We start from the raw sequence: 26,970 nt of genomic DNA on the forward strand, positions 1-26,970 counted from the left end.
TTTAAGAGAGCTGAGGAGTATTCACTCGCATCCCATGCTGCCTTGCTGTTTCAGCCGGCGTCGATAGGCGCGGTCTGTTCCTGCTCTCTGCATTTCCATCCCTCACTCCCCTCCCTCTTCCCCACCCACCTTCATTTACACTCATCTCAGTGAGGACCTCTCTCACCAGGGGCTGCTCTCTACGCTACATCTCTCCTCCTATCTGCATTTTCCTTCATTCTCTACCCTTGTAGAGACTGTCTATAACATCCTCCTTCTTTTACATCCCTCTTTGCCCTTGTCTCATGCTGATGACATATGAGGCTGGGGATTAATGTAAAGGGCAGCCCTCTGCGCTGGATCCGAGAGCTGAGGTGAACGTCTGTTTTTCCATCACAGTGGAAGAGTGCTATAGACTGGGGAGCATCACTTATGCCAGCAGGTTACATCCCCTGGAGCAGCAACGGGACAGCCTCGGGAGAAAACAGCTGCACTGAAGCCCCACGTGCATGGCTGGATGTGCTTTGTGTTGATAGATAGTACACTGAAAAAGGTAGGAAGAGGGCAGCAACAGAGGGGAGAGTAGTATTTAGCAAGACGCAAACCTCCAAATAACGGTTTTGGGGGAGGTGGGTGTGGGATTCACGGGGAGTGTTTTAAATGTGAAAGGAGGAGTTGGGGTCTGCTCTACTCTGCTCTCAGATCAAAGAACTGGAAGAAGGAGGACCGCACAGACTGAAGAGTCAGAGCGAGAGAGAGAGAGAGAGAGAGAGAGACTGGAGAGACTCCAGTCTCCAGAGACCACAGAATTGCAATTGAAGAGACTGTCTGCAGCACAGGGGGGGTGGTTATAAGGACACAAAGTGAGGGAACCAATCAAAGGTCTTCAGATCTTCATTTGGACAGTGTGAGCTTACTTTGTGAGTGAAGACTCAGATTAAGAGGACATCGAAGCAGGTCCCTTTAGGAAATTGGAGGCATTCCCTTTGCGCACAAATCTATAGGAGGATCCAAATATGGCTGTCCAACTCATCCCTGAATCAGCCGTGTGTTTGCTTATGGTGAGTCTCAGAGGAGTACGGGACTGACACCACTGTCTATTCTTTATTCCTTTTGCTGTTTTCTCTTTCTTTCACTGGCATGCTTTCTCTCACCATTCTCCTCATGGCGCGTGCCCATGCTGCCACTGCCATCTCATTAAAAAGGACGCTGCTTGTTTGCCCCTCCCCTTTACTACCATCTACGGTCCTTTTATCATTTGATAACTTCCTTGTGAGAGGCATAGCTCACTAAAGAAATGTGTGTATTTTCCACCCAAGTGAGAAAACTCTCGCTTTTGTCCTCCACGTGTTCCACTACTGCACTGGTCAAGTGTGGGAGAAATGGCTCACACACTGCAGATGTGAGGGTGCGGTGTTGATCGTGGTGCCTCTGGATGTTGGAGACAGTTTAATTTAGTATATATATGTGTCCTATGATTAAGCCCGCGAACAACGACCTAAGGTTTATGCCTTCAGTGCAAGCAGATAAGTTGCTAAACTGAAGTGTTTTCTGTTTTGTGCAAGGTCAGCATGTGAACACTGCCAGTATACAACACTGAATCAAATCAATTTCATATTATAGAGCGAACAGTTTTGCTGCAACCCATGGGATTTCTAGGATCTTGTTAGTGTTGAACCCAGTCTTTTATTGGCATGAAACAGACTGGCTTGGTTCACGTGGTTCAGATCTGGCCATAGAGAGTGATGCAATAGAAATACATAACATAAGCTAAAAATCCAGTAAACTCCATTTGGTCCTCTGTCCAGCCTAACTGTGAAACAATGGCGCTGCAGCTTTGCTGCATGTGTTCATCCTATGATAACCACCAATGAATGACCGTAAAATCTGTATGGATGGTGACTTCTTATAAAAGAGTCTGTTCTGCTCATTTTCATTCTATAGTGTTGGCATTCTGCAGTCCCAGGGGGAGTCATGCATCGCTGCACTACCTGCTATCTCCACCTGTCATGGCTGTCTGTTACTATGGCAATAGGCCATGCAGTCCACTTGAAAGAGAGGTGGTCGTAAAAAAGGACAAGGGCAGGAGGAAAGTGCAAAATATGATGGACAGGCAAAGGATGGAAGGGGCAAAGCATGAGGATTTGAAAAGAAGATGAAACAAATTAGCCATGGAAAAGTCAAAGTAAGCTTTTAGCATCATCATGGCGATATACTGCAAGAAATATAATTACCCTGATGATGGTTTCCATCAAAATGGGATTTGGGGCTTTGGGGACATAACTTCAGGCATCATCAGATCTGAAGCAGAGAATTTGTGTCCTTTGACTCCACATTTTACGCTATTTTGCTGCAAGTATGCATTAGCATAGAAGGTGTTCCATTATAAGTGTTCCTGCTGTCATAAATGACAGGCACAAAAAGCTTTGCTGCCATCCCAGTTTCACAGCCTCTCTCACATTTGTCCTTGATGTCCTACATCCACAGTCTTCTCACCTTTTAGATCTACTCCCCACAAGCTTACCAAAATAAGCTCACCTTGACATGTATACCACTTGCTCTTTTGGCATTTTCTTTGAAAAATATTTATTGATGACTGTAAAGCTGATCAAACATATGGACTAACGTGTCTTAACTCTGATATTTGAAATTTTCCTATATCTCATTTCAGAGCTCAGTTCACAAAATCTGTGACATTTGCATTCATGCTGTGAACCCATCTTATTTATTAATGGGAGTTTAGCAGCTATGTGTGTGTCTGCATGCTCTTGTGTGGCGTGAGCCGAAATATTAATATTGATCATGCTTCCTGGCTCTCTGTGTATTAATATTTTAGGTGGTTAGGTGATTATCTGCTGCAGTAATTACTGGCAATGCTGTAAATTATTTCCACAGACAGCACAACAAACAAGTCACATCAGAAACAGCAAAGTCAGACAGATCCAATAGATTGACTGAATTAAATCTATAAAATGTTATGGCTAGGAGGAGAAATGTGCAGGGCTTCATCTTCTTGGTTTGTTTTATAAATATAGAACTAAACTCTGGGATATCTTTTACTAGATGCATGTATGTGCATAGACAGTGCTTGCTTCTAATGAGCATTAGTTTTAGAGTAGAATGAAAAGAATCAATGGCATGACTGATTCCAGCTAAGATATCCAGAGAAATGCTGCCAACTAGTACTGGAATGGGTCATAAACTACATTGTATGTAAAGGCATTAACAGAAATTTGTCTGTGAGCTTCATTCCTAGCCTAAATGGGAAATACTGGTTCACAAAGCTAGTTACTATTTTGAGCCCACACGTGCACATGTTCTTACGCTTCCCAGTAATGTGTGTATCCACAACTGCACGCTTGTTTTTGTACTTTAAATCAGAATTGGCACAAGCACTAGTCTTTGCCACAACACATACACTGAGCTGATTAGCTCTGCTCTGGCTCTCTCGCTCAGAGAACCCCCCACCCCCCAGCCCCTCCAAGCTCTCGGAGATGATGGAGAGGTGCAGAATTAAATCCGAAATAGAATCAAACAACTATAGTGTTGCCTTTTAATTAGCGTAGGAGAAAAATAAGAGCAATAATTAAAGACTAAATCCACCCTCATCGTAAGCGCCAGTCTCAAGGTTTAGGTTTTGATGCAGCTAATCCCGGATTTATCATAAATTCCATGTGATAAAGTGTCACATGGAATTTTACTTCATGAAGAAAATGAGGCTGACAAAAATGGGAGCACAGTTTGCCCCAGTGTGTTCTGCTCTGATTCATTCATTTTAATTTTAGAGCTCTCCCGAAAGAGTGGTTGTCTTTTTCCATATGCAGGGGCAGCTGATCAATATGCATGTTGCTATCTGTTACACTGGACCTCACAAAACCCAGCAGCAAGAAACCAGGGCAAACTAGTATCTTGACACACAGACAACCTAAATGGATTATCTTCCTAATGCTGGAGGGGTCTGCTCTGCATACAGTGAGGAAACAGCAGATCACTTTTTTTCAATGTCCACAGCTGCATATATGTGTTAGAGGTTTTCTGATTCTTGCAGGGGACAGTAAACATCTATAAAAGCTGCACATCTGTTTTTTAAACGGTAAATTCATGTTGATAACTTCATAATGCAGCTTTTATTTATAGTCAGGTAAGTGTCTAACTAGGGACCTGTAGCTACACAAAAAGAGAAACTCCAAAGCACAGACCTCATGTCGCCCTTCATGTTGGTGCCCATGTGTCTTCATTACTGTCCTTCATTCAATTATCCTCTCACTGAGGATGGAGGCCAGATGACCTAGTGTGATCAAGCCAGGGGATTCATTCAGCAATAATCAAATCACTGCTCGATGATGTGATGTATCAAGTGGGTGTGTGTACGTGCAGTTTAACTGCAGTGTCCATTCAATATAATTATTTATCCCTGCAAAAACCTGCAATTAAACGCGTGTACACTGTGGGTTTTTGGAAATTATTTTTCCCAGCACTGGATTACTAGGTCGCACTTTCCATTTTTGACGCAGGCGACAACAGAAGAGCAAGTGTACAAATGGAGGAGGGCTGAAGAGCATGGGGGAGGGTTAGCAGAATGACATCATACTGAGATAATTGATTACTGCCCTGCAACAAAGGCAGAGGGGCATAACATTTGGTGTGTGTATGTGTGTTTCTGTATGTGGCCAAAATGTCAACACAACTGCTTGTATCTCTGGTACACCTGGTTGGGAAATGCACAATAGTTAGCAGTTAATGAAGTACAATTCTGCAGTTTCTGTGCATTTTGTAAGAAAATAAGCTTGACATAATTTTAAAACTACCTACAATCCACACAAAGGTGCTTGTTTGTAAAAGCACACATAACTATAAACCACACAAAGACACATACTGTCATAATGCTGCGAAGACAGAAAGTAATGTCCCAATGAACAAATTTATAACCTGCACAGATTTGAAGTTCTTATTGGTGATTAGTATGAACAAGAGGCAGAGGCACAGATGGCATCCCATTACTGCTATTCTTTTTTATTGATGCCTCACTATCTTCCACTTTATATTCCTGTCTGCACGCTGTAGGCTACTCTTGCCTACTTTTCCTGCACCACTTTATTTTTGCTTATTTGTTTAGTTCTAGTTTGTCTGTAATAATATAAGAATTTGTCCTTTTACAGCCGCAGTCTGGCTGCAGAACAGTCATGCTTGAGTGATGTTAGGAACCAGTACTGCTGATGTCAGCTAACTAAATCTCTGGAGTTGCTGCAGGAAACACTGCAAGAAACAGTTTTACTCTAAGTTGGATCAAAAAGCCCTTTTCAAACCTCTTTACACCACTGGTGCTACTTTTCGCTGTATTTATACTTATTATTCTTTTGGAAGTGCAAACACTGGATTAAAGTTGGTTGTTTTAAAAGCCTATTTTGCCCGTAAATAAATGTAAGCAAATCATTTGTGCACAAAATTTGATGATCATAAAACTGCAGTTTGTTGATAAGTGTCATCACCATAAACACCATCAACATATGACAAATTACTTAATTAATTTTGGACTTAGCCAATGTTTCATTTCTTCAGAGCAAATCATCTTAAACTGGAATACAATTTGACATTTTGTAACATATTTAACTTCCAATTAAAAATAAAATAAACTTCAATAATAAAGACAGGAACAATTTCAATTCACTATTTTTTTTTTCTTATAAGTAAAATGACCAGAATTAAAGTGCGTGTATCTCTTCCTCATATGCACAGAGGTACACAGTAAGCACAAGGTTTTCAGGTAGTTTGTGGCCTTAAGATTACACTTAGCCTTCAGTGCCCAACATGAAGTAGTAAAAAGTGAGCAAATCTGATGGAGTGGAAGAAAAATACCATCCAAGAAGAGAAATGTTTCTTAAAAATGTAAGTCCAACAATCACATTTTGGGTTAACCTAGGTTTATTGTCCTCTGATGAAGGTATTTATTTATTAATTTTATTATTTGTTGTCTTTAGCCAACTGCTTTACTTACATTAGCGGCTAACATGAGTTACAAGCTAACTATCCTTTTGTTGCTGGGTAAGCAGGATAATCTGTTTTGAGTGTATCTGTCAAAAACAGCTGTTAAAAAAGATAAGATTAAACTATAGAAGAGTTAAATATGCAGTAAACTAAACTGGTACTGGGTGGAGCTTTGAATTTATACTGTGCAACTAATCACAGTATTGGCTGATTAAGATCAAAAGAGCATCAGAAATGTCTTCTTCAGAGTGGATTTGGCTGTGATCTTTGTGGAATAAATTAATTTTCAGATGTGTTCCCCCCCCCCCCCCCCTTTTTTTGGGTTTGCTTATTTTTGCTTTACTTACTAGCTAAGAATTTAATTATTGTAGAATGAGAAAAGGGGGAGGGTAGAGGGAAGCAAACAAGAGAAACAGTTCAAATCTCAGAACATGCATAAATGTATAAAGGTTGGTATTTGTGTGCCAGTGGCTAAAGCGTGTAATTAAATCTTCTGAGCTGTTTACAGTCTCTTTAAGGACTATTGATGAGCTGCAGAAATTAACTGACTTCGCCATAGTTTCAATTAGCATTAGTAGTGGTCTTTGTTTCTAGCCAGAGGAAGGTCTCAGGTGTGACTGTTGGAAGTGTTTGCAGTAACAGCGTGGTGTTTGCACTGCATCTTAATGTATGCTGCAGCCTCTCAGTGATGTGTGACAGCATTTCTTGAGAACCTAATGGCTGCCAGGTTATCAGCTGAGCTTAGCTGGTGCAGGTAATGTGAGTGAGGGGTTAAGGAAACTGCCATTAATGAGCACCAGCATGCACCCGGCAGATGCTCATCACAGTCTGCCAATCCTTCCCTGTGCTGTGGCTCCCTGCCTTCACCCTGATGCTTGTTAAAGCTCTCTGTCTCGTTGTCAGGCTACCTCTTCAGGTGCATATCTGTGCAGTGAAATTATCCAGGCTTTCTAATTATGGGTTACTGCAGTGCATAGAACGAATATGGGATGAAACGTGTACATTGATTTATATACTCACTCATGACATAACATGTGGTCTCTTGAATAAATATTTAAGAGCAAACAAAATGCTTAGATCCTGCATCAGTTTTAAGAGATTCCCCTTTTGGCTATTGTTGACTTGCAGGATATTGCTTTCAGTAAAGTGCATATAAGATATCCATCTGATGGCTGCCCTCCTTTAAGAGGTCAGGATGCTGTGGAAAAGATCAGGGCAGATAAATGAGAGATTTCTGTTTGTACTGGTGCATCGAGACACAATAAGCTCAGTATGGAGCGTAGGGCGTGAACCGTGAGATAAAGGTAAAGTGAGCTGGATTTGAATGTTTCATTTTTTGCTTATTTGCATGTCAGTTTCAATAAAGTGAATGCATAAATAATTTTCCAGGGCAGTGGCAGTGTCACATTCACAAGGTGCCACCTGTCATGTGAGCCAGGATGCAGGTTTAGGGGAGGGGCAGCAGGATGGCACAAGAGGCGGGGAGTAACAGAGGCACCAGGCGGTCTGATTGGCTCACCATCTGTCTCTGGGACCGAGCAGATGTCTGACTAGAAAGACCAATCTCGATTTGCTTCCAAGTTCACTTTCTCTCCCTTTGTGTGGGTGTGTGTGTGTCTGCTGCTGTGAATGTGACTGCCGTGGGTCATGGATGTGTATATTTGTGTGTGTGTGTGTGTGTGTGTGTGTGTGTGTGTGTGTGTGTGTGTGTGTGTGTGTGTGTGTGTGTGTGTGCTACAACGTGCATGCATCTGACATTTCACACTCTGGTTGACACAGGTCCCAGAGGGGCTGATTGTCTTCCATATGGAGTGAGTTAACATAGAACAGGCCCTTGTCATAATGAAGAGCTGTCCTGTTAGCAGCACTTACAAGGTAGGCATGAAGAGAAAATATGACGGGTGAGTCACTTTGTCATACATGTGCAAAGTAACTCACCTGTCACATTTTCTCATCGTGCCTACCTTGTAAGTGCAAGGTTATGTTAGGTAAACTCAGGGAATATTTTTGCAGCTTCCTTTTTTCTGCTCCAAAAGATAAGGAATCATTTGAAGAGCCCTTTGTGTAAAATGAGAGATATATCGTCTTCATCTGGGTCAAATTATACATGCCAATCCTATGGAAAGTCAGCAAAACACCCTACATTAATAAAGCAACAACCCTGAAGAAGGCAGGGTTTAGCTACTATAGAACAGTGATGGTTGTTGGGCAGGACACAGATCAGAATTGTTCTAAAAACCACACTTAGTCATGGTTTCAGTATATTTATTTATAGCAAAAAGCAGTTGTCTACCAGTGAAGTCCTTCAATTATATTCAGTTGATCCAGTAATAACAGAAGGCTTGATTAGCTCCATTTTTGTACTCAGCAGCCAGGTTTATCTCATAATTCTCTTCTGTCCGTTGTTGCCGTGATACATCGGTTGCAGCAATATTGGAAACAGAGATACTGGTCCATCGTTTATAGAGATAAAGTCGCAAGGTTTGTCATCCAGGAGACTGAATTGTGTTCTGTTTGACACTGTGTTTCCACTCACTTGCAACTTTTTCTCACTGGTTTAGTTTAAACACCAAAAACCTCTCGGTTAAATTTAGGAAAAGGTGCATGGGCATTTAAAAAGTTTTAAAATGCTCCTGCACCTCATTAGCACAGCATGTTGGTCCTTGCATGTTTGTGTGTTTAAATGCGTTGCAAAGGGTTGTGCACTTTAAAAGTGTCCATACAAGCGTTCTGGTGACCATGTCAAGAACGTTTTTTGGGTAACTGTGAGACTTCTTTGGCAAAATGGCTGTATTTGCTGCCTAAAACTGGTTGTTTTTGCATACCAGGAAACAGTTAATTCACAGTTTCACTAACAAATCAACTTTTTTCTTTGTACCTCTTAAATTTCTCTCTTAATGTCAGAGTGCCTCTTATTTGAGGTTTTTTTTTTACCGTTCTTCTGGGTCCTCTCCATCTTTTAGCCATGTCTTGACCCACTTAGCCCACCTGAACCGCATCAACATTTCTAACAAAATGTGGCATGACAATGTTACTGAAAAGCAGTGACTTTAAAATAATCAACGACAGCATCTGTTTGCTTTTTAATGTAAAACGTTAACTGTTTGGTTGTGTATATGCCAAACTTCATGTTGCCCATGATGAACTCACAGTAGCTGTGGAGATGTTTGTCTCCTTGTTTAATAATATTTTCCTGCTGGCTGCTCAAATTGGCGAATGGTAGCTGCGGTCCTCCTGGCCTACTGCTTTAACTTTGCTTTAAAGAAAAGAGAAAAAAAAGAAAAAAATGGGTGTATGGGCAGTGAAACCAGGAACAAATCACCAACATCCTGTTTTCAGCAAGAAATAGAAGACTTTCGGAGACTTGAGAAACTCTTTGCTTTGTGTGTACTGCAGTTTATCTATGTGTCAGTGTTCAGTTCTTAAAATATTCCATGACAGTCAGATGTAACTGAATCAGCACACCCCATCAGACTGACTTTGCTGCGTCTTTCTTTTTTGTCTCTCGCTTCCACAGACATATGACCTTGGTTGTCCTAGCAACAGTCATCTTATCCAACACTTTTTGAAAAAAATCTTTATTTCTCTACGATTAATTTCCAGTGGAGATGTTTGTGATGTAGAATATATTCAAAACAAAACCTATGTAAACTTGAGGATCATGTTTATGTTTCATGTCAAGGCTTACCCAGTATAGCAGGGTAACAAACAGGATATCCATTTAAGGCACCATTAACAATGACTGGTCTCATTTGAGTGGGTATTTGAATAAGGTTTTGAATGTGTTTCAGACGGTTTAATTATAAGGTGGGAAGTTGAAATGCGAAATGTCATTTCTTCCCGCCGTGCATTTATTGCAATATGTTGAAATATGTTAATGTTAAAAAATATGTTATGTTAAAATGCTCAGTGCCACCAGGTATGTGTTCTTGCTTTTCTGTGAGGAGCAACTGCATGTGTAGTTCAGTTAAGAGAAGTAACGGAACAGCTATAGAAAAGCAGAAAGTGCAATTTCAGTGCATGATCTTCCTGTGTGAAAAATGATGTAAACTGCAGAACTAGGTGTTGAGAAATATTAGCAGAAGAACAAACACACATGCTGCAACAAAATTAGTCAAGACTGTGTTACAGAGTTTCACATATGACCGACAAAATCTTTGATTTAACTCCCTGTGACCCTTAGAAATGTCATGATTTAGGTGTGATGTTCATTAACTCACTGGGTGTTTTTTTTTTGTAATGATATGGTAATAGCTTACAGTACAAAAAGTGCCTGTGTGTATATGTGTCTGTATGGCTTTAACTCTTAAACAATGAAAGCAAGACTTTTGTTTAACCCACTGAGTTAAAGCTGAAAGTCTGCACGTCAATAACATTTTGATTGTGTGATTTCATATCCACTGTGGTCGTTTAAAGAGGCAAGATTGTCAATTTATCCAGATATTTATGGACCTGAATGCATTTTACAGCTAATTCTCCATGGAGCAGGGGTAAAATGAAAAAGATGAAATAGCAGAGCAGAGCAAGACAAAGAGGGCCAAGCTATAAACCTTTCGTTTTTCTGCCTCTAGAGGGAGATAAAGACATGATAAAGCCTGTTTGAAAGTCGTACCTCATGTCATTGTTGCCAAATAGCTCAGTGTTTGTCTTATCTGTCCATAAAACTTGCATGCATTTTGTATGCATTTGACATGTCCATGTGGGCATCTGCAGATTTCTGCATATTGATGTATATTTCACTTAACTGTGGACAGTGACCCTGGTGTTCATGCACTAGTTCCAGTTCAAGGCAGGTATGAGCCTTAGTGGTTCCAGGGTTCTTCCTGAAGATCCTAACCAATTCCCGCTCATCGGAGGGTAACAGTTTAGGTCTTCTTCCAGGCCTTGGCAAAATGATGGCTTCTACTTACATATAGTGTTTTTAACTGATGATCTTGTATAAATCTGTGAGTTTCCTTGTTAGATCCTCACTGAGTTCCTTGGACTTTCCAATTGTTCCGAGTGTTAGTCAGTCTAATGAGTGCTGTCAAACAAAACCATTTTATGTTGGCAAAAAGGACCTACCAGCTGTAGTCAATCATGATCACTAATGAGAAGTTAATAGGTTCAGCAACAATTATTAAATGTTTTTAATGAAGTTAACATATTCAGGTATGAAAACCATTGAAGATGTATGCTGTACAATCATTTCCACCCTGGCCAAATGCAAAGTTATGACCACAACTATATATCTAATATAAGATCTATGATCATTTGTGCTTTTAAAATTGTACCGTGCATTTTGCAGTTCTTAATGCATCCAGGAGCCTGCAGGAAGTGTTGTATTCTGGTCATTTGAGCACACCTGTCATTACATGCAAATTCAGCCGGTCAGAGAGCATTAAGTCAATAGTAACGTTTTATTATTGCAAATTATTGTAAAAGGTGTGTACCCATGAACTAGTTCATGTTTGTGCGCACACACAAAGAGAGTAAAAACAGTGTATAAATGAGGTTCATAATAGGCTGTCATTCTGCTATGGCTAAATCAGGATTATGTAAGCAAGTTACAAAAATATGAAACTATAATAAACTAAACTTACAAGATGTGTAATTAGATTATGATTACACTGTTAATGACTGTCTTTGTAAGGGAAATTTTATTTGACCAACAGAGGATGCATTTTATTTGCTTAAACAATTTGCATAAAGGAAACAAGAGTATTTTTGAAATTTAAAAAATTGTGGCTGCATCCATTTTTAAGTGAAAATTTATTTATGTTTATCTGTTTTGTAATTTAGTTAATTACGGTTCTTATTACAACGATGTCCGGTAATTTGTATTCAGTTCATTTCAAACTAATGCACAATTTCCACCCAGAGCTATTAGCTGAAAACTTAAGACCCAGTCCTGCTGATCAGTGACTGATATCAACACTGACTGACGTTAACCAGCCTAATTCCCTCAGTCATGTATAATATTTAATACATATATATATTATTTAGTATTGAGGGAATGTATTACCCAACAGGCACACTGATGACGGGGTGAAGGATGAATTTACTTACTGTATGGATTCCTAATGGTTGTAAAATAGTGTATTAGTAGTAGTGTATGTGCAGTATATGTAAATTCTTACATTCATCTTAAAAGTTGTCAGACTTGCCAGAAACCTGCTCCAAACTTTGTTCGTTAAAGGTCGACATACACATTAACATATATAGTATAGGAATCTTTCTCCCTGAGGAAAGATATGTAATTTTTTACTTTAATCATGATTACAGCTTTAGCAGTAATAAACTTTTTCAAACAGTTTGCTATTTGATGTGTCATCAAATACAAGCCTAATGCTTAGCTTTCAACCTCTTTTTATAAAGAGGGCGCATTTTATTTGAATATAGGAACTGCCAGCATGTTTTATTAGAGTTTCTTCAGTAGAGGGCAGTGTTTGATTGCAGGTGAATAATGCATCACTCCTGGTACCTGCTATACTGAGTTTCTGGCCATGCTTTGGGCATGTGTTTGAGTGTACAGCGTGTGTCAGGAATATCGAAATAGGTCACATTTCTGTGAGTGTCTTTGCCTGCAAAAGGAGTCATCATGGCAAAACTGCAAAGCCGCACACTTCCTCTGAATAAGAAAAGGCTTTTCATGAACCGGTATGAGTAATGGTGACACATGAATGTAGATGATGAGTCTGTATAAGCAAAGCCTGACACACAAACACCAAATTAACTGCGGTCAACTCTCCACCATGCTGTCACTCTCTGTGTATCTCTCGCTCTCTCTGCAAGGCTCGGTGTGCTGTCTGCAGAGAATGCTGGTTGCCCGTGACGACGGTTGCTAGGAAACCGTTTTGGAATGACTTCATAGCATCGGGCATGCTCATGCCATGGCTCACGATGAATAAAATCAATTCACTTTCCTTCTTACCCAAATGTGCATTTAAATAAGGGGGAAATATTGTTTGGCACCGATAACACTTCATCAGAACGCACATATGTGGTGGATAGAAAGTGTTTTCACATTAGCACATCTATGGAGGAGAAGATTCTAGGCTCCTGTGAGATGTCTTGTGGAAAAAAACGTGAATATAGTCCAGCTGATGCCTATGTTGTTCTTGTACAACACATTTCCAATCAGTGGTCCCACAGAAGCTAATTTTTTTTCCGTGCATAAAACTTGGAGAAATGAGGCTGATTAAATATTTTCACCCTCTTTGTCTCTCGCTGCTATTCTCTTATGCCCACACTCCCTCAATCCCGTATGTCCTTCGCCTACAAACCCCTGCTCACATTACCCTCTCCCATCCATCTTTCTCCCTCCTAATTCTCTGTCTCTCTGCAGTAGTGAGATAAGATGTTCGTCCCTCTGAGCTGTGGTGAGGTGTGAGAGAAGAGAAGGGGTTTCCCCCTCTTCCTTTAACTACCTCCAAGGACTGCAGGCCAATGAGGGCAACCACACATATCAAATGTATGCGTCTGTGCATGTTGGTGCAGGGTAGTTTCTGTTTGTGTGTGGGTGTGGGTGACTGCGGATATGTGTGTGTAAGGGCATATCAATGTGCAAGTGCAGCATGTTTCTAGGGATTGCTGTTTAATGAACTTTAGATTAGATGTCAGACATATTCCCTCTGGCAACAATCAACCTGGCGCTCTTAAACATGGCCAGAACCCTTGGCACACCCCAATATATAACAGTAAATCTCAACCTTGGCCATGACTGGTGACTCTAAATAGCAAAAACCAATTGCACTAACATCTTGTTGAAAGCAGAGACTAACGCCTCAGTTCTCAGATGTAAAGTGTGTATGAGTGCGTGTGTTTTGTGATGATTTTACTCTATTTCAATGCTTAAATAATTCCTGGACTAATCCTTTTACACCAAACGTTTACCAAGAGTGAACAGTTTAAATATTTAATGATGATTATGTGGTTAGTAGATTAATGCAGTAATCAACACTTCATTGGCTTACTATTTTAATCCCTCAGACACATACCACATAGATTTGTCAATATTAATTTACGAGATTGCTTTTTTGCCTCTTTTGAGGCTTAATGTGGAGGCAGAAATAAGAGTGGAAGGGTAAAATTCAAGGGATGATACTGATTTTTCTATCCTAGGATTATCAAGCATAGAAGCTGTTGACTGAAATTTACACCCAACATGTGAAAACCTGGAGCAGCGGGTCCCAGTCTGCCAGTTTTTCCATCAGACCTCCCACAGTATTGACAGTGATTGTTAACAGGGACACATCTTATCTCTCCAACTCCCTACTGAGCCGATTCTGTTAGTCTGTGTAGACAAGAAGTCCCTGTCCACCTTATGAGAGTCAGCAGCAGCTTACTCTCTTTTGGCATTGATTTAGCTGTTGTTGTGTGACAGGGTCACACATTGACTTATAGGGTCTTCTGTTGTCAGCCAGATGCCCGGACACACAGTGAATAATGATAAATATGACTCCTTTTTTCTTTCCTTCCACTGTTTCTCTCTGTTTTGTTGTCCCATTCTGCCATGGGGCTGCCAGTCTCTTGTTTAGTGTAGTCACCTGGCTTGCTGTACCAGATAGGTTTTGATATATCCTACTATGCAAAAGTCTTGGCTCATCCTTCATTTCTTATATCTTGTTTTCTTCCAAGCAGCCAGACTTTCTTGTAATCTTTTAAAGTGGTCTTGAGCAATAGTTTTCTTCTCTGAAGGTCTTGCAAAGTTTTTTCCTGGCCACTGGCTGTTTTGTTTTTTTTAATATTTATTTAATTTAGTCCAGTCCTCAGACCTGACCATTTTCACAGTATTGTGATCTTTGTTTGCTGAGTCACTTAACACTGACCTATGAATTTCACAAGTATATAAAAGGCATCTAACCAAAGAGATGAAACTGTGTTGTGTCTACACATAGCAGAGAAAAGACTATTTTAAATGGAATCTTCAGGCACTTCGTTCCTAGCAGCCTGATGCAAAAATCTGTTCCCACTGAATACATAAAAACAGATATAAAGTAGTATTTTTGCACCAACAAGATAATTCCAAAAGAGCTATTAGCTGAAAGCTGCTTGCTGTGCAGTGTGTATTTAAAAAATATGAGGTAAATGGACAATTTGAGGACAAAAGAAGAAGTGCCCTGTGTAAAAAGCTCTCTGCAGCAGATTAACGGTATCTAAAAGCCACATTCTCAAGAAATAGGCAGAAATCCAGTAAAGACCTGGTAGTTGAGCTGAGAGATACAGCTAAAGCTTCAGTTAATTCATCTACTGTTTGCTTAAGTCTCATCGCAAATGGTCTCAGTGGAAGGGTGGCTGTCAAAAAGCAATTCTTAAGGAAAAGAAACAGGTATAAAAGGTACAGGTAGTGGATCTTATCAAAACGGATGGCATTGTGAATGCAGAAAAGTGTTTTTGCTGCACTTGCGGAAAAGTATCTGATTATGTGCTACCATGAAATACCTTCTAGAAAGTGTCTGATTGGCATTGGGTTCATTTTAAAGCATGGCAGTGAACGTTAGATTATATGTTGATGCAGTAAAAGCATACCTTGATGAAAACACACACCGAGACAATGAAACGCTATCATTCATAGATTGGCCTTTTCAGAGCCCGGACTTCAACATTACTGAAGAAGTGCTGTCATGCCATCAGGGAACAGAGCAATAAGCAGCCAACGTCCAAAGAAGAGCTCTGAATGTCCTTCAAGAAGCCTGGAGAACTATTCCTGAAGACTACTTAAATAAATGAGGTTACCTAAGAGAGTTTAGGCTATATTGCATAATAAAGGTGTTCATATTAAATACACACTGCGGGTCTCAATAAAGTGCTGCACTTTGTGAAAGGTGACTCAAGTCACCTTTGCACAGTGCTGTAGTTCTGCAGATATTCCCTGGTTGAATTTCCACTATTGGATATTTTAAAAAATCAAACTAAATAATCAAACTAAAAAGGTGGTGTCTGGCTAATTTATCAGAAGAGCACTGAAACGTCCAGAGTGGCAGATGGAACAACAGATTAAACGACAAAAAAGACATCAGGTTGAAGCATGAGTTGGAGAGCCTCTACAAGGAAAAAAACTCAATAAAAAAAACCAAACCTCGTTTATGCTTTCTTTTTCTTTTTTCTTTTCTTTGTTTTGATGTAGTTTAATTGGTAATCATTGCAATTAATTCCTTTGTTTCCCCATGAAGTTACAGTCTCTAATTACCTCAGCCGATTGGCCGTCTGCTTTTTGCAGTGTAATTGCAGCTCTCAATAGAAACACAAACAGCCAGAAGAAAATTACACACCATTTTCACATTTGTCCATGATGTGACCCTCATATGTTCACTCAGTGGAAATGCTGTTGTCTGTACTGGAAAGTGTGAAATTTACAACGAGGGTTAAACGCAGAAGAATATAAAAAAGCAAGCGTGCGAGAACCTAGAGGCGCCAGAACAATAAAGCTGCACACTCGGACCAAAGTGTGTCTGCTCACATCAGCGTGATGGAAAAAGTCACCAGGGATTAATTTTGGGGTTCAGCTGGGGCGACGGGGACAGGAGTGAAGTGGAGGAGAGGAGAGTAGATGAAGGGGGAGGGGGAAAGGATGGAGGCAGTGGGGATGGGTTTAAGGAAAGTGTGCATTATTGAAATGTGCAATACCCTGTGTAGTATTGTCCTGTGATTGCGATGTTTATCACCCCCTATATTCCACCCATTCTATTCTTTATGTCCTGTAGAGGTGTAATAGTGAGTGGGATGACGAGGTGTGTATGTGTGTGTAGGATTTGCTGACAGGTTAACATTCACTGTCAGCAGTAATGTGTGATGGTGATATATGGGTATGACAGCACATATAGTCTGGTTAAAAAAAAAAATAGCACTTCGACCTTATGCCTCGATGAATTTTTATGTTTGTCCCCTCAAAAAAAATGTTTTATTTAGCCAGAGTAGTAATATATATTTAATAAAGAGAAACAGAAACTGTGAAAATTTGCTGTGAAAATAAAATAATTTTCAGGTGCAAATGCGCTCTAGATTTATGTATAAACTTACATTTAAGAGCCTGCTGTGAGGTCAGAGGTCATCTTATTAATGCAATTTGAGCTCCTCTCTTTGCCTCCCTATAGAGACCTCTGTGGCGCCTGACAATTTTCACCTCATCAATAAGCTGGTGTTTTACAGAACTAGGGATTGATACAGTGTGTGTCTGCACTGTCTGTTTATGTTTATTCATCTGTGTCTGTTTCATGTCACTGAGGCGTGTGAATTTGTTAGCACGTGCAGCGATACGGTCGCGTGGTGTCATGGCGATGTTCCGTGTGAAGTAGTAAATTGTCTTATGTTAAGTGAACCGAGGAGTGTTTTCCCGAGGGAAATCTTTTGTTTATATATGCGTCATTAATGAAATTCATGACTTTGAATGCTATCCCTTTTTAATTAGATGGTTAGTAGCTCAGTGGCTGTAAATATTGCATAAATTTCAACCTTATGGATCCCCGAGCAGTGCTTTTATTAAGCATACATTCATGTTTGTGATGGCGTAGTCCAGAGAAGACTCTTGTGCAACCTCAGTCTTTGCATTAACGATAAAATCAGTTTGACAATGCTTGTTGTTCATACATGAACATAATAGGACCACATTGGTGATCATGTCCATGCATTGCTGTGCTTAAATGTCTGCGCCGTCCAGGCAAGGCTGCGATCAATGCTGAACTTTGACAGCAGATTCCAGTTTATCTGCTTTTTCATCGGTGCAGTGGATATCTGATGGTGTAGTGGTCACAGCAGGATTTCAGCTTGTCGACACAAATCAATCACTTGGCCATTGATTAACTGCTGCTGGGATGTAAACGTACCTGAAGACACACATATTGATGCACTTTGACCAAATCATGTTACGGAAGAGAGCAGTGGATGCTTTTTGCGCAGCCTGATGTGTTAAAGTTAGACGTAATAAATGGAATTATTCCTCTTATCTCCACTTCAGCACACATTAAGAGTGTTTAGAACCATTTGTTTAACACGCTTTTCCTTGGCTTTTCTCTGTTGGCCCTCTGTGTGTTTCAGAATTGATTCTGGGATTTTACTGACCAATTTTAAAGCAGATTTGGGTCAAAAATGCCGATGTGCCCGTATGAACCAGTTCACAGCCTTTTAATTTGAGGTGCTTAGGGCTTAAATGTAAAGATGACTGATTTTGCCATCAGGGCTCCTCAGCTTTGGAACAGCCTGCCTGAGGAGATAACGCTCACAACATCAGTGATGTCCTTTAGGTCAATTTAAATACTCTTAGGGCAATTTGAATACTTTTGCTTTCATTTAAAAAATGTACTTTACTTTTAATTTTTTATGGTCCTTAATCGGCTGTCTAATCATCTAGGATTTTTCAGTTGCCGTGTTTTTATTCATTTCATTCGTTTATTGATAGTTTTTAATATTGACATTTTGTCAGTATAATATAATGTGTCATTTTATTGTTAATTTTAAACAGCCTCTCCATTCATCATTTTGTGTTGGATTTCTGTTTGGCTTTCTTTATTTAATTTACAAGCAGATTCCTCTTTTTCCTCACTTCTTTTACAGCACTTTGCAAAGTCTGTTGTTAATGGTGGTATACATAAAAAGTTATTACTGTTCTCTTACTGTTTTTATCAGAAGGACATTGTAAATTTAAAGGTTAGGACTGTGGAGGGGCAAGGATATGTTATGCTGTAGACAAAAGCTAATCAGGAATCCTCAAAGATAAATTATATAGCAATCATCTGAGTTAATTTGATTCTTTTTTGGGCCTATCTGGGTCAATTACAAGAAGCAAGGATAAGAAACAGGAGAGGCAGAGTGCTTCAATTGCATTCCAGGTATAAAGGCTTGTTGAAGTCAGCGGGCAGCCATTTGAACCACTGATGTCTTCTAAGTGCATAGTTTGATCCAGCTGCTGTGACTGAGGAAAGACAGCAGGCACAGGAGTGATTTACTTATCTATTTATTTATTCCATGTATTTATTTATTTATTTAGAATTATCCCACCGCCTCTGCGTGCGCCCACCCTAACGGACATTGTTGCCATGGCAACGGCGAGATGCAACTCAGAGCAGAGGTGATGATTTGTTCACATTTTCATCCATTTATAACGGGGAATAACGCAGTAATGCTGTAATAGAGCAACAACAGACTGAATCTAAGAATCTAACATCACAGCACCAAAGCGCTGCTGTAACACAATATACCGGATGACCTGTCACATGCTATGAATATATACTGTGGGCTTTGGTGCAGGTGTAGCTGTGTAAGCGTGGGCATGCCAGGAAAGGAGGGACGGGGTTTGTGTGTGTACTTGTGTGTCTAGAGAGTGACTCATGCCTTGTCTGTTAAGAGAAAAGAGGCTGATCAGGTTGCTAGGCGATTAAGAGCCACTATTGTCTGTAGGGACAATAGGAGACCCAGGAGTGCCCTCTTGTCGCTTTCTTTTCTCTCTCTCTTTTTTTAATCCTTTTTTTTTTACACGTACTACAAATGTACATTTTGTCTGACCCACCCCCCCAGCTTGGGCGGGAACACAGAGTTGACAGTCAGCAGGAAGATCGACAAAAGGGCATTATGGGAGATGGGGGGGGGGGATGTCCAAGGTAGCAAAACAGGCGGACAGAGAGATCAGAGTGCAAGCAGAGGGAGAGCACTGCCAGGAGAGCTGTGCCATAGAGAGAGAGCGAGAAAAAAACCTGCAATCATTTGCCACATTGAAGGGAACAAATGTAGCTGGAGGCACTGAGGGAGAGGGAGAGAGAAGAGGACAGGCAGAGAGAGAGAGAGCGGGAGAGGGAGAGAGAGGGGGAGAACGAAAGCCAAGGAGAAAGGGAGAGAGTTAGAGAGAGACAGAAAGAGAGGGCAACCTTCCGTGGACATTGCACGTTAAAGCCACACTGTTTTGTACGGGAAGATCCACACCAACTGACAGGTTGGCGGAAGGAGGAGAAGCACTGGGAGTTTGGCACTGCCCTCTCTCCTGCTGCCTCCCTCTGTGTGTGTGTGTGTGTGTGTCTATATGCTTGCACTCACACACATACAGACACTGGCTCTCTCTGTGAGCCTGTCAGAGCGCTGGGCTCTCTGGGTGGGTAGGGAGCAGTGTTGTAGAAGAGATGTTCGCTCTGAGGATGAGACAGCGTTTCTAACAGGATCTATTTGCGGACTGGAATAATACGGTGACACAATCGAGAGGGGCCCGAGCCCACTGGAACCAACCTCATCAACTATGGAGGGACTGCTGTCTCCAATGAGGACGTGGGTAAGTCACCATGGGGATTGCAGAGCATCCCACACGCTGTTTCTTCCACAGGAATCCATCACCAGAATAGCATAGAGTGAGATGGCGTGCCCTAAAAGCTGCATGATTGCTGAAATAAATCAGAAATTGTAGGCAGGATGCAGGGAGAGAGTGGGAGGCGCACGTCTCAGTTTGGTGTGTAGGTAAAAATGTTAAACCTGAAATTTAGTTTCAGCTTGCATGCAGTCTGTGTGCGTGCGTGTGTGTGTGTGTGTGTGTGTGTGTGTGTGTGTGTGTGTGTGTGTGAACAGATTAACAAGGGATTGCTTTGAAAGAATGACTCAGTGTTTTCAAAGTGGTGCCCATCTCCATTCAGCACAAACCACTGGCCTTTTGATTTATGGTAGAGAAGGAGCACAGAAAGAGGTGCAAGGGAGGAGCCGTGCAGTGAATTGGATGAATATCTGAAAGTGGCCTTTCACTATTGTTCCCGTTAAACATGACCTTTTGTATTAGTTGCTCATGTCCCTGTCCGGCATAGTTGACTATAGGCTGTACCCTGTACTCAGCATCTGTTGGACAGTGATTGAGCCTGAAGCACACAGAAAAGGCTTGTGAGAGAAGTAAATTATATGTGTCTGTCTGTGTTAGCGATTGTGTGTTACTTTAGAACGTACAGTACCAGGGAGTTTATTCAGCACCAATGTGAGGACAGTAATCGAGACTGAGAGGTGTCATTCCTTGTACGTTTTGACCCTGCTGCTTCTTCTGGATGGCAGTTTGTGTTACTAAATACATACAGTATATATTGATGTTTATAAAAGCATTACTGCATTATTTTTGCAGGAGATGGGAATGATTTTGTAGAAGTTTCTCAGCAGCCATTAATCCAACACTAAATCAGGCGCAGGAAATAAATAACTTATTAGCTGGACCCTCTGTTACTATTTTACCTGCTTCCCCCTTCCTGGGAGGACAAAGATGATTTAGCAGCACTCATTTTATCACCACTGGTACTGACCCGTGCAGCATAAAATAAATTCCCATACATGTGAGAATTTGCATACATTTTAATAGGCTGTTTATTTCTGTTGTAACCTGCAGGTATAGTTCATACACACAAGCTTCGATGTGCGAAGATGCTGAAAGGTTTGAGACACTGGGATGACCTGATGGGATTGTCACACATGAGTACCCCCGTCTGCTCACCTTCCCTCTCTCGCCTTTACAACTCACACTCCTTCTCTTCTTTTCAGTGGGAGTTTTGACCCTTTTTTTCTTTTCCCGTGTGCATTTGGATTCGCCCAAATTCTTCTGGTGTTTTAAGCCAGATCTTTCTTGCTTCTCCATCCTTTTTGTCTGCCCACCTGTCCGTCTGCCTGTCTGTCTGCCCCTTGTCGTGTATTTGGCAGTTAATGCGAGCGATGTAATTGGTATTTGCAGATCGGCCCGTGATTTAATCCAAAGAGGAGTGTTAGCGGGCTGTTTGGAGATAGACTTGGCTTCAGAGATATGGCGCCGAATCAAGTCTGCTATATCTGTGCTGTCTGCCACCCTGGACAGATTTGCCACAGAGCTGTTGGAATCATTTTCAATAACTAAATGACTTTTTGCATTTATCTTCATCAGCCACATTGAGCTTCACATGCCCCACAGTTGATGTGGGTATCTCTGTTTTGGCATCAAAGCCACTTTCAGTGGATTTATGAATCACAGCGTGATGAACCAGTGCAGGAGTCTGTCAAAGTTTATGCTGCATAATCTCATCTTAATACACTTACTCTCATCCTCTGAGATAAAAGGGCGTATGTAGTGAAAGCAGGAGTTTTGATTTGTGGCTTTCAGGAACAGTACGGAAGGTAATAAATCCCAGATATTTGTTTTCAGAAGCAGCGTAATGCTGTGTTGTTTCTCAACAGAAGTGGAGCCATCTACTCTCACAGCAAATACTGCACCTGAAGTAAATAAAAGAAACTGAAAAGAAAAAATGCTATCCCATTTAGGACCATTTTAGCCACTAAATAGTTCATTCTTTCTGAATCTTACTCCAAGGGTGTGCAAAAAGATGTTCAACACCTACTAAGAGATTGAACCAGCTATAGCCTGTAAAAGCTCCACTATTCCTAATCCTCAGCTCACTAAAATGGGGAAATTGTGCTGAGAGGGCCGTGTCAGCTATCGAGTGGCCTTTAGAAGAGCTGTAGTCATATCTCCCCAAAGCTCCTGTTCTCTCTACTTCAATCCAGCAAGTTTTTTTCCATGTGCACTCTCTTTCTTTATTTGGATGACAGTAAAGGCCACTGATGCAGGAAAATGAAAATAAGCATCAGTGAGCTGTGCGTCTGTGTTGCCTGTGCATAGTTACATACAGCAGAAAAACAGGTCAACACGCACACACACACACACACACACATTGCATACAGGATGCAGTAAGCAAAGTAATCCTGAGGGGAATCTGAAAAAAAGTAGCTAGTTTGTTAGTAGCCAGTCCATAAACTTTGCTCACATGTACCCCTTGCTATTATATTTTCTCTGTGTCTTTCAATGTGTTCTTACAGTTGCAGTTTATTTTAGTCAGGACAAATATCTCACTGCACTTAATTTCCAAACTTTATCTTAACTCTGCGCACTGTCCTCTTCTTGTTTTTTTTGTTTTTTTGTAAACGAGAGACTTGAGGGTACATCCAGATTCTGTTGGCCCTTGCAAACCCGAAAGATGCGCTCACAGACTCCTAAAAAGAAAAATAGAGTTCCCTGTAGGTTTCCCCTTCTTGTGTCTAATATATGCATATAGGTCAGTAGAACAAGGAGCTCAAACTTCATAGAAATCTTTCTCTGGAGACCGTGTGTGCTTTTATAGGGCACGCTTTGTGCACACCGTACGGCGTAAATGTGCGGGGGTGTGTCTTGTGTATCCTCTCTCCAATCAGCTCCTCCTGTATGTTAGTGGATCAATGAGGAGTAGTTATCTAGAGATTAACCCTGTCAATGCTCTGTCAGTCTAACCAGAGAGACTCCTCTGCTCTTCCTCTCTCACTCGTGTTGTTTAGTTCGCTTTCTCTTTCAGCACTATGTCACTGCCTCTCTCATCTCCAGGCTCTTTCCTCAACTGGTTGTATTTCTTCACATGAGAATTTGTGCGTGTGTGTGTGAGCGTATGCTCTTTGATAATTAAAAAACATTAGTTTTTTTTTATCATGCTTGCATTAAAATGCAGAGCAATTAATGTTTTCATAGGATCTCATTGCAATGTCTCAAAAATCCAAAAAGTAACAAATGTGGTCACATGGTGAATACAGACGTGCACCATTTTACTAAAAATCCAAAAAGGACTGCAATAGCTTTGAAGAAAATCAGAATTTGATATTTCCCTGAATCCTTCAGCCCTAATGTGTGTGTGTGTGTGTGTGTGTGTGTGTGTGTGTGTGTGTCCAGATGCCCATGACAGATGGTGCCATTAGAAAAATGGCCATGGGCTTGCACATGCACACACACTCTTCTGCAAACATGCACTTAGTCCATTAAAGAATACCCAGTTTAAATAACACACACACATCCACACACCTCCCTCCCTGAGGATGCACTGCACCCCCCCCCCCCCCCCCCCCCCCAAAAAAAAAAAAAAAATCCCAAATTGTTGTGTTCTCCATACGTGCATGCCTGAAGCCGACCTCGCTGTCTGGATTAATATAATTACGAGTGAAAGGCCAGGATGGTGGGCTTCAGATTTGCAGCAAAAGGTGGGGCTGCATTTGGCAGCCTGCTCAGTCCTCTCTCTCTCTCTCCCTCTCTCTCTCTCTCTCTCACAATGAACAGCAGGTTAGCTGGCAGCATTTAAAGGCCAAAGTACGCAGCAGAGGGATGTCTGGTTGCTGAAACCACATGGGGCAAATGCAAACAAACACACATGCTGGGGTTCTGAGGCACAGACACACACATGAACACACATACTCAAACACACACACAGTTACATGTACACTGAATGTAGAGCCACATCTCCCAGCTGTCATCATCTTAGCCTAATAAATGCACTGTCAAGGGAAATCTCCGTTATGGGCTGCATTGGATTTTATGTTGTGATTATAGTTTTTTGCTGAAGTACAAACAGCTGCGCTGCTGCCCTATGATATCATGGGACTGTGTATAAATGGCACACCTCTTCAGCCACATTTCTATTGTTATGTTTGTGCATTTTAATGTTCTTAAATGTCATTTTACAATGTTGAATGATGTAGAATACAATCACAGGTAATGTTAGAGTGCAACTACTTGCTGTGTTATTCCTGTACTGAAACGTTGTCCCATTTGGACAAAAGGTACACAACAGCTCTGATAGTTGTATAAGGCGCATATGATATTGTATATGCTTTGCCTCACACATCTGTATATGGTGATAATACTTTAAAGATTATTGTTGATATTATTATATATATTCCCCACTCGCCCCTACGGGTGGTCAATCCTTCAAGCTCAGGTCCTCTACCAGAGGCCTGGGAGCTTGAGGGTCCTGCGCAGTATCTTAGTTGTTCCTAGGACTGTGCTCTTCTGGACAGAGATCTCCGATGTTGTTCCTGGGATCTGCTGGAGCCACTCGCCTAATTTGGAAGTCACCGCACCTAGTGCTCCGATAATATATATATATAATATATATGAACTTTATTAGCTATATATTATCCTTATTAGCGTCTGTTAATTCACAAAAATTCACAAACCCACCTGCAACACCCGTGCACTGATGACATGCAGAGAGGCAGATTAAGATAAAAAGAGGCTCAACTCTTGCTCTGCAGAGTAAGATTAGATCGGCGGGATGCCATGTTGAGAGAGTCCTCCTCCCACAGTTCCCTGTTTGAAGCGTTTCCTCTCTGCTGAACGTCTCTTTCCCCATTTTTGAAGACGCAGCCCAGCGGCCATGCACCACCTCTGGTCGTGTAAATGTGTGTGCATTTGAGCGTACCCTTTGGTGTCAAGCATGTCAAATGGGCTCTTGTCCCCTTGAAGAGTTCCAAACGATGAGATCAATCAGGGCGCAATTGAACAACTGGAGAAGCAAACCAAGCACTTGATGTTGTCATGGAAACGCGGGGTGCAGATTTTCCACTTCATTGGCTGTCATTAGTCTTGAGGCGTTTTAAAATAATTTCACAGAAAGCAATTGAAAGATGGGAGGGCAGAATTAGTCTTCACATAGATAGGTAGAGCACATAACACGAGAACCGTCGTAAAGATAATTTCGCTATAGCGTGGTGCATTTATTTCTGTCAGTGTTTAAACCCTATCTTTTAAAATAAAAAAGCCTGCAGCAGTCCCATTATTAGATATTGACTCTATCTATGTACTTATATAGAATAGCGTCTCAAGAGACATTGACTGCACTGCCGTAAGCCTTTAGACAATCCAAATGGCAAATGTAATGCTATATTTCCTGTATTAGAATGTAATCACCACTGCTCAACCACACAAGTATCTCTAATGAACCTACAGAGGATTAGTAGTGTCAGAATTCCTACAGTGGGTGACACTGGCTCTAAGAGGTATCATACATCACCCTATCTGTTCAGCTATGTTGCACAGATGAATTTTATAAATACACAAATACTCATGCATACTCTTACCCAGGAAATAAGAGTTTTCTTTTTTTTCCCCCTGAAACCATAAATCATTTTCTTATCTCCTCTAGTCATCCACACTTAAGCACTTCTTCCACCATTTACTCTGTCATTTTTCCCCTCTGCACCATCATAGACTCACCATTTCTAGCCCATTACACCCATACTTTAAGCCACCCTATATGTCTTCCCCTGGGCTCTGAACTGTGACCTTTTATAGATGAAGAGAGTAAGCTTGCAGCGGTTACTAGCAGGTCTACTCAGATTTGATTGGCTGACCATATAACTGCCCTGAGGTGAGAGGTAGAGAGAGAAAAGAGGCATACTTATTTGTATTTGTAATGGTGTTAAGAAATAAATAAATCACAGTTGCACCATTCTGACCCATTCGCATGCACTGAGGAATTCCAGCTTTATTAGAAAGTTGCAATCACTCCACCACCACCGCCACGAGTCTCAATTTCAGCCTGTGGCTGTGGAGTTTCTGGCTTCTAACCTGGATAAGCTTAATTGTCAAAGCAGCAAATGTGAAGCTGCAAAGGATTTTATTGCTGTGCTGATGGCTGTTTGCTTGGGTATCCATTTAGCATATTGCCTCATGGTGAATTTTTTTCTAACAGATAAAAAGAAGAAACTGAACCCACTCGACTCGATGCGTGTTAACATCAACAAAAACTACAGAGCACACCAAATGTGCCCGTACGAATTTTAAAAAAAAAAAAGAAGAAAAAAAAGGATGATAAACACTAATACAAAAAACAACAACGAAACAAACATTGTCTTTTTCAAATTCAGGTACCATAAAACAGTATTTAGGTCTGTTGACAAAAATACAGTTTTGCACTTTATGAAGATTTCTAGTAGAATTTTAAGTTCAATTGTTTCCTTTTAGGTTTAGTGAGGCTTCCTTCTTGTTTTTTTCCCAAATGTCTTTAATCAAACAGCATTTAACAGTTTTACATTTGCGGTTTTTACGCTCTAGTGCGCTAATGGCTAATTCATGATTTATGTACATGGCTGCTCAAGGAGACAAAGACATTGAGCGCTTTTGCATACAGATGCATTGTAGACTCAAAATGTGCACATCCCCAAACACACGCATGCACACTGGTCAATTTGCATGCTCCATAACATCTATGTGTACAGCCCCAGACATATGGACCCATGCGGTGCCACTAGACAGCT

General features: G+C 40.9%; 1 protein-coding gene across 2 annotated transcripts in view; it reads left to right on the plus strand.

Moving 5' to 3' along the window:
* The first annotated feature begins 140 nt into the window (after positions 1-140).
* frmd4a (FERM domain containing 4A) overlaps positions 141-26,970 on the plus strand; it is a 95,436-nt gene continuing 68,606 nt past the window's right edge. Inside the window, exon 1 of one of the 2 annotated variants that reach the window (XM_026176132.1) lies at positions 141-1,040. In XM_026176132.1, coding sequence (XP_026031917.1) covers positions 996-1,040 — 45 coding nt within the window. In that variant the 5' untranslated portion in view covers positions 141-995. Of the gene's footprint in view, positions 1,041-19,755; positions 20,198-26,970 lie in introns of those variants that run through there. The other variant, XM_026176133.1, reaches the window with a different exon arrangement.

Source organism: Astatotilapia calliptera, chromosome 7, assembly GCF_900246225.1.
Source record: "Astatotilapia calliptera chromosome 7, fAstCal1.2, whole genome shotgun sequence".
Taxonomy (NCBI): domain Eukaryota; kingdom Metazoa; phylum Chordata; class Actinopteri; order Cichliformes; family Cichlidae; genus Astatotilapia; species Astatotilapia calliptera.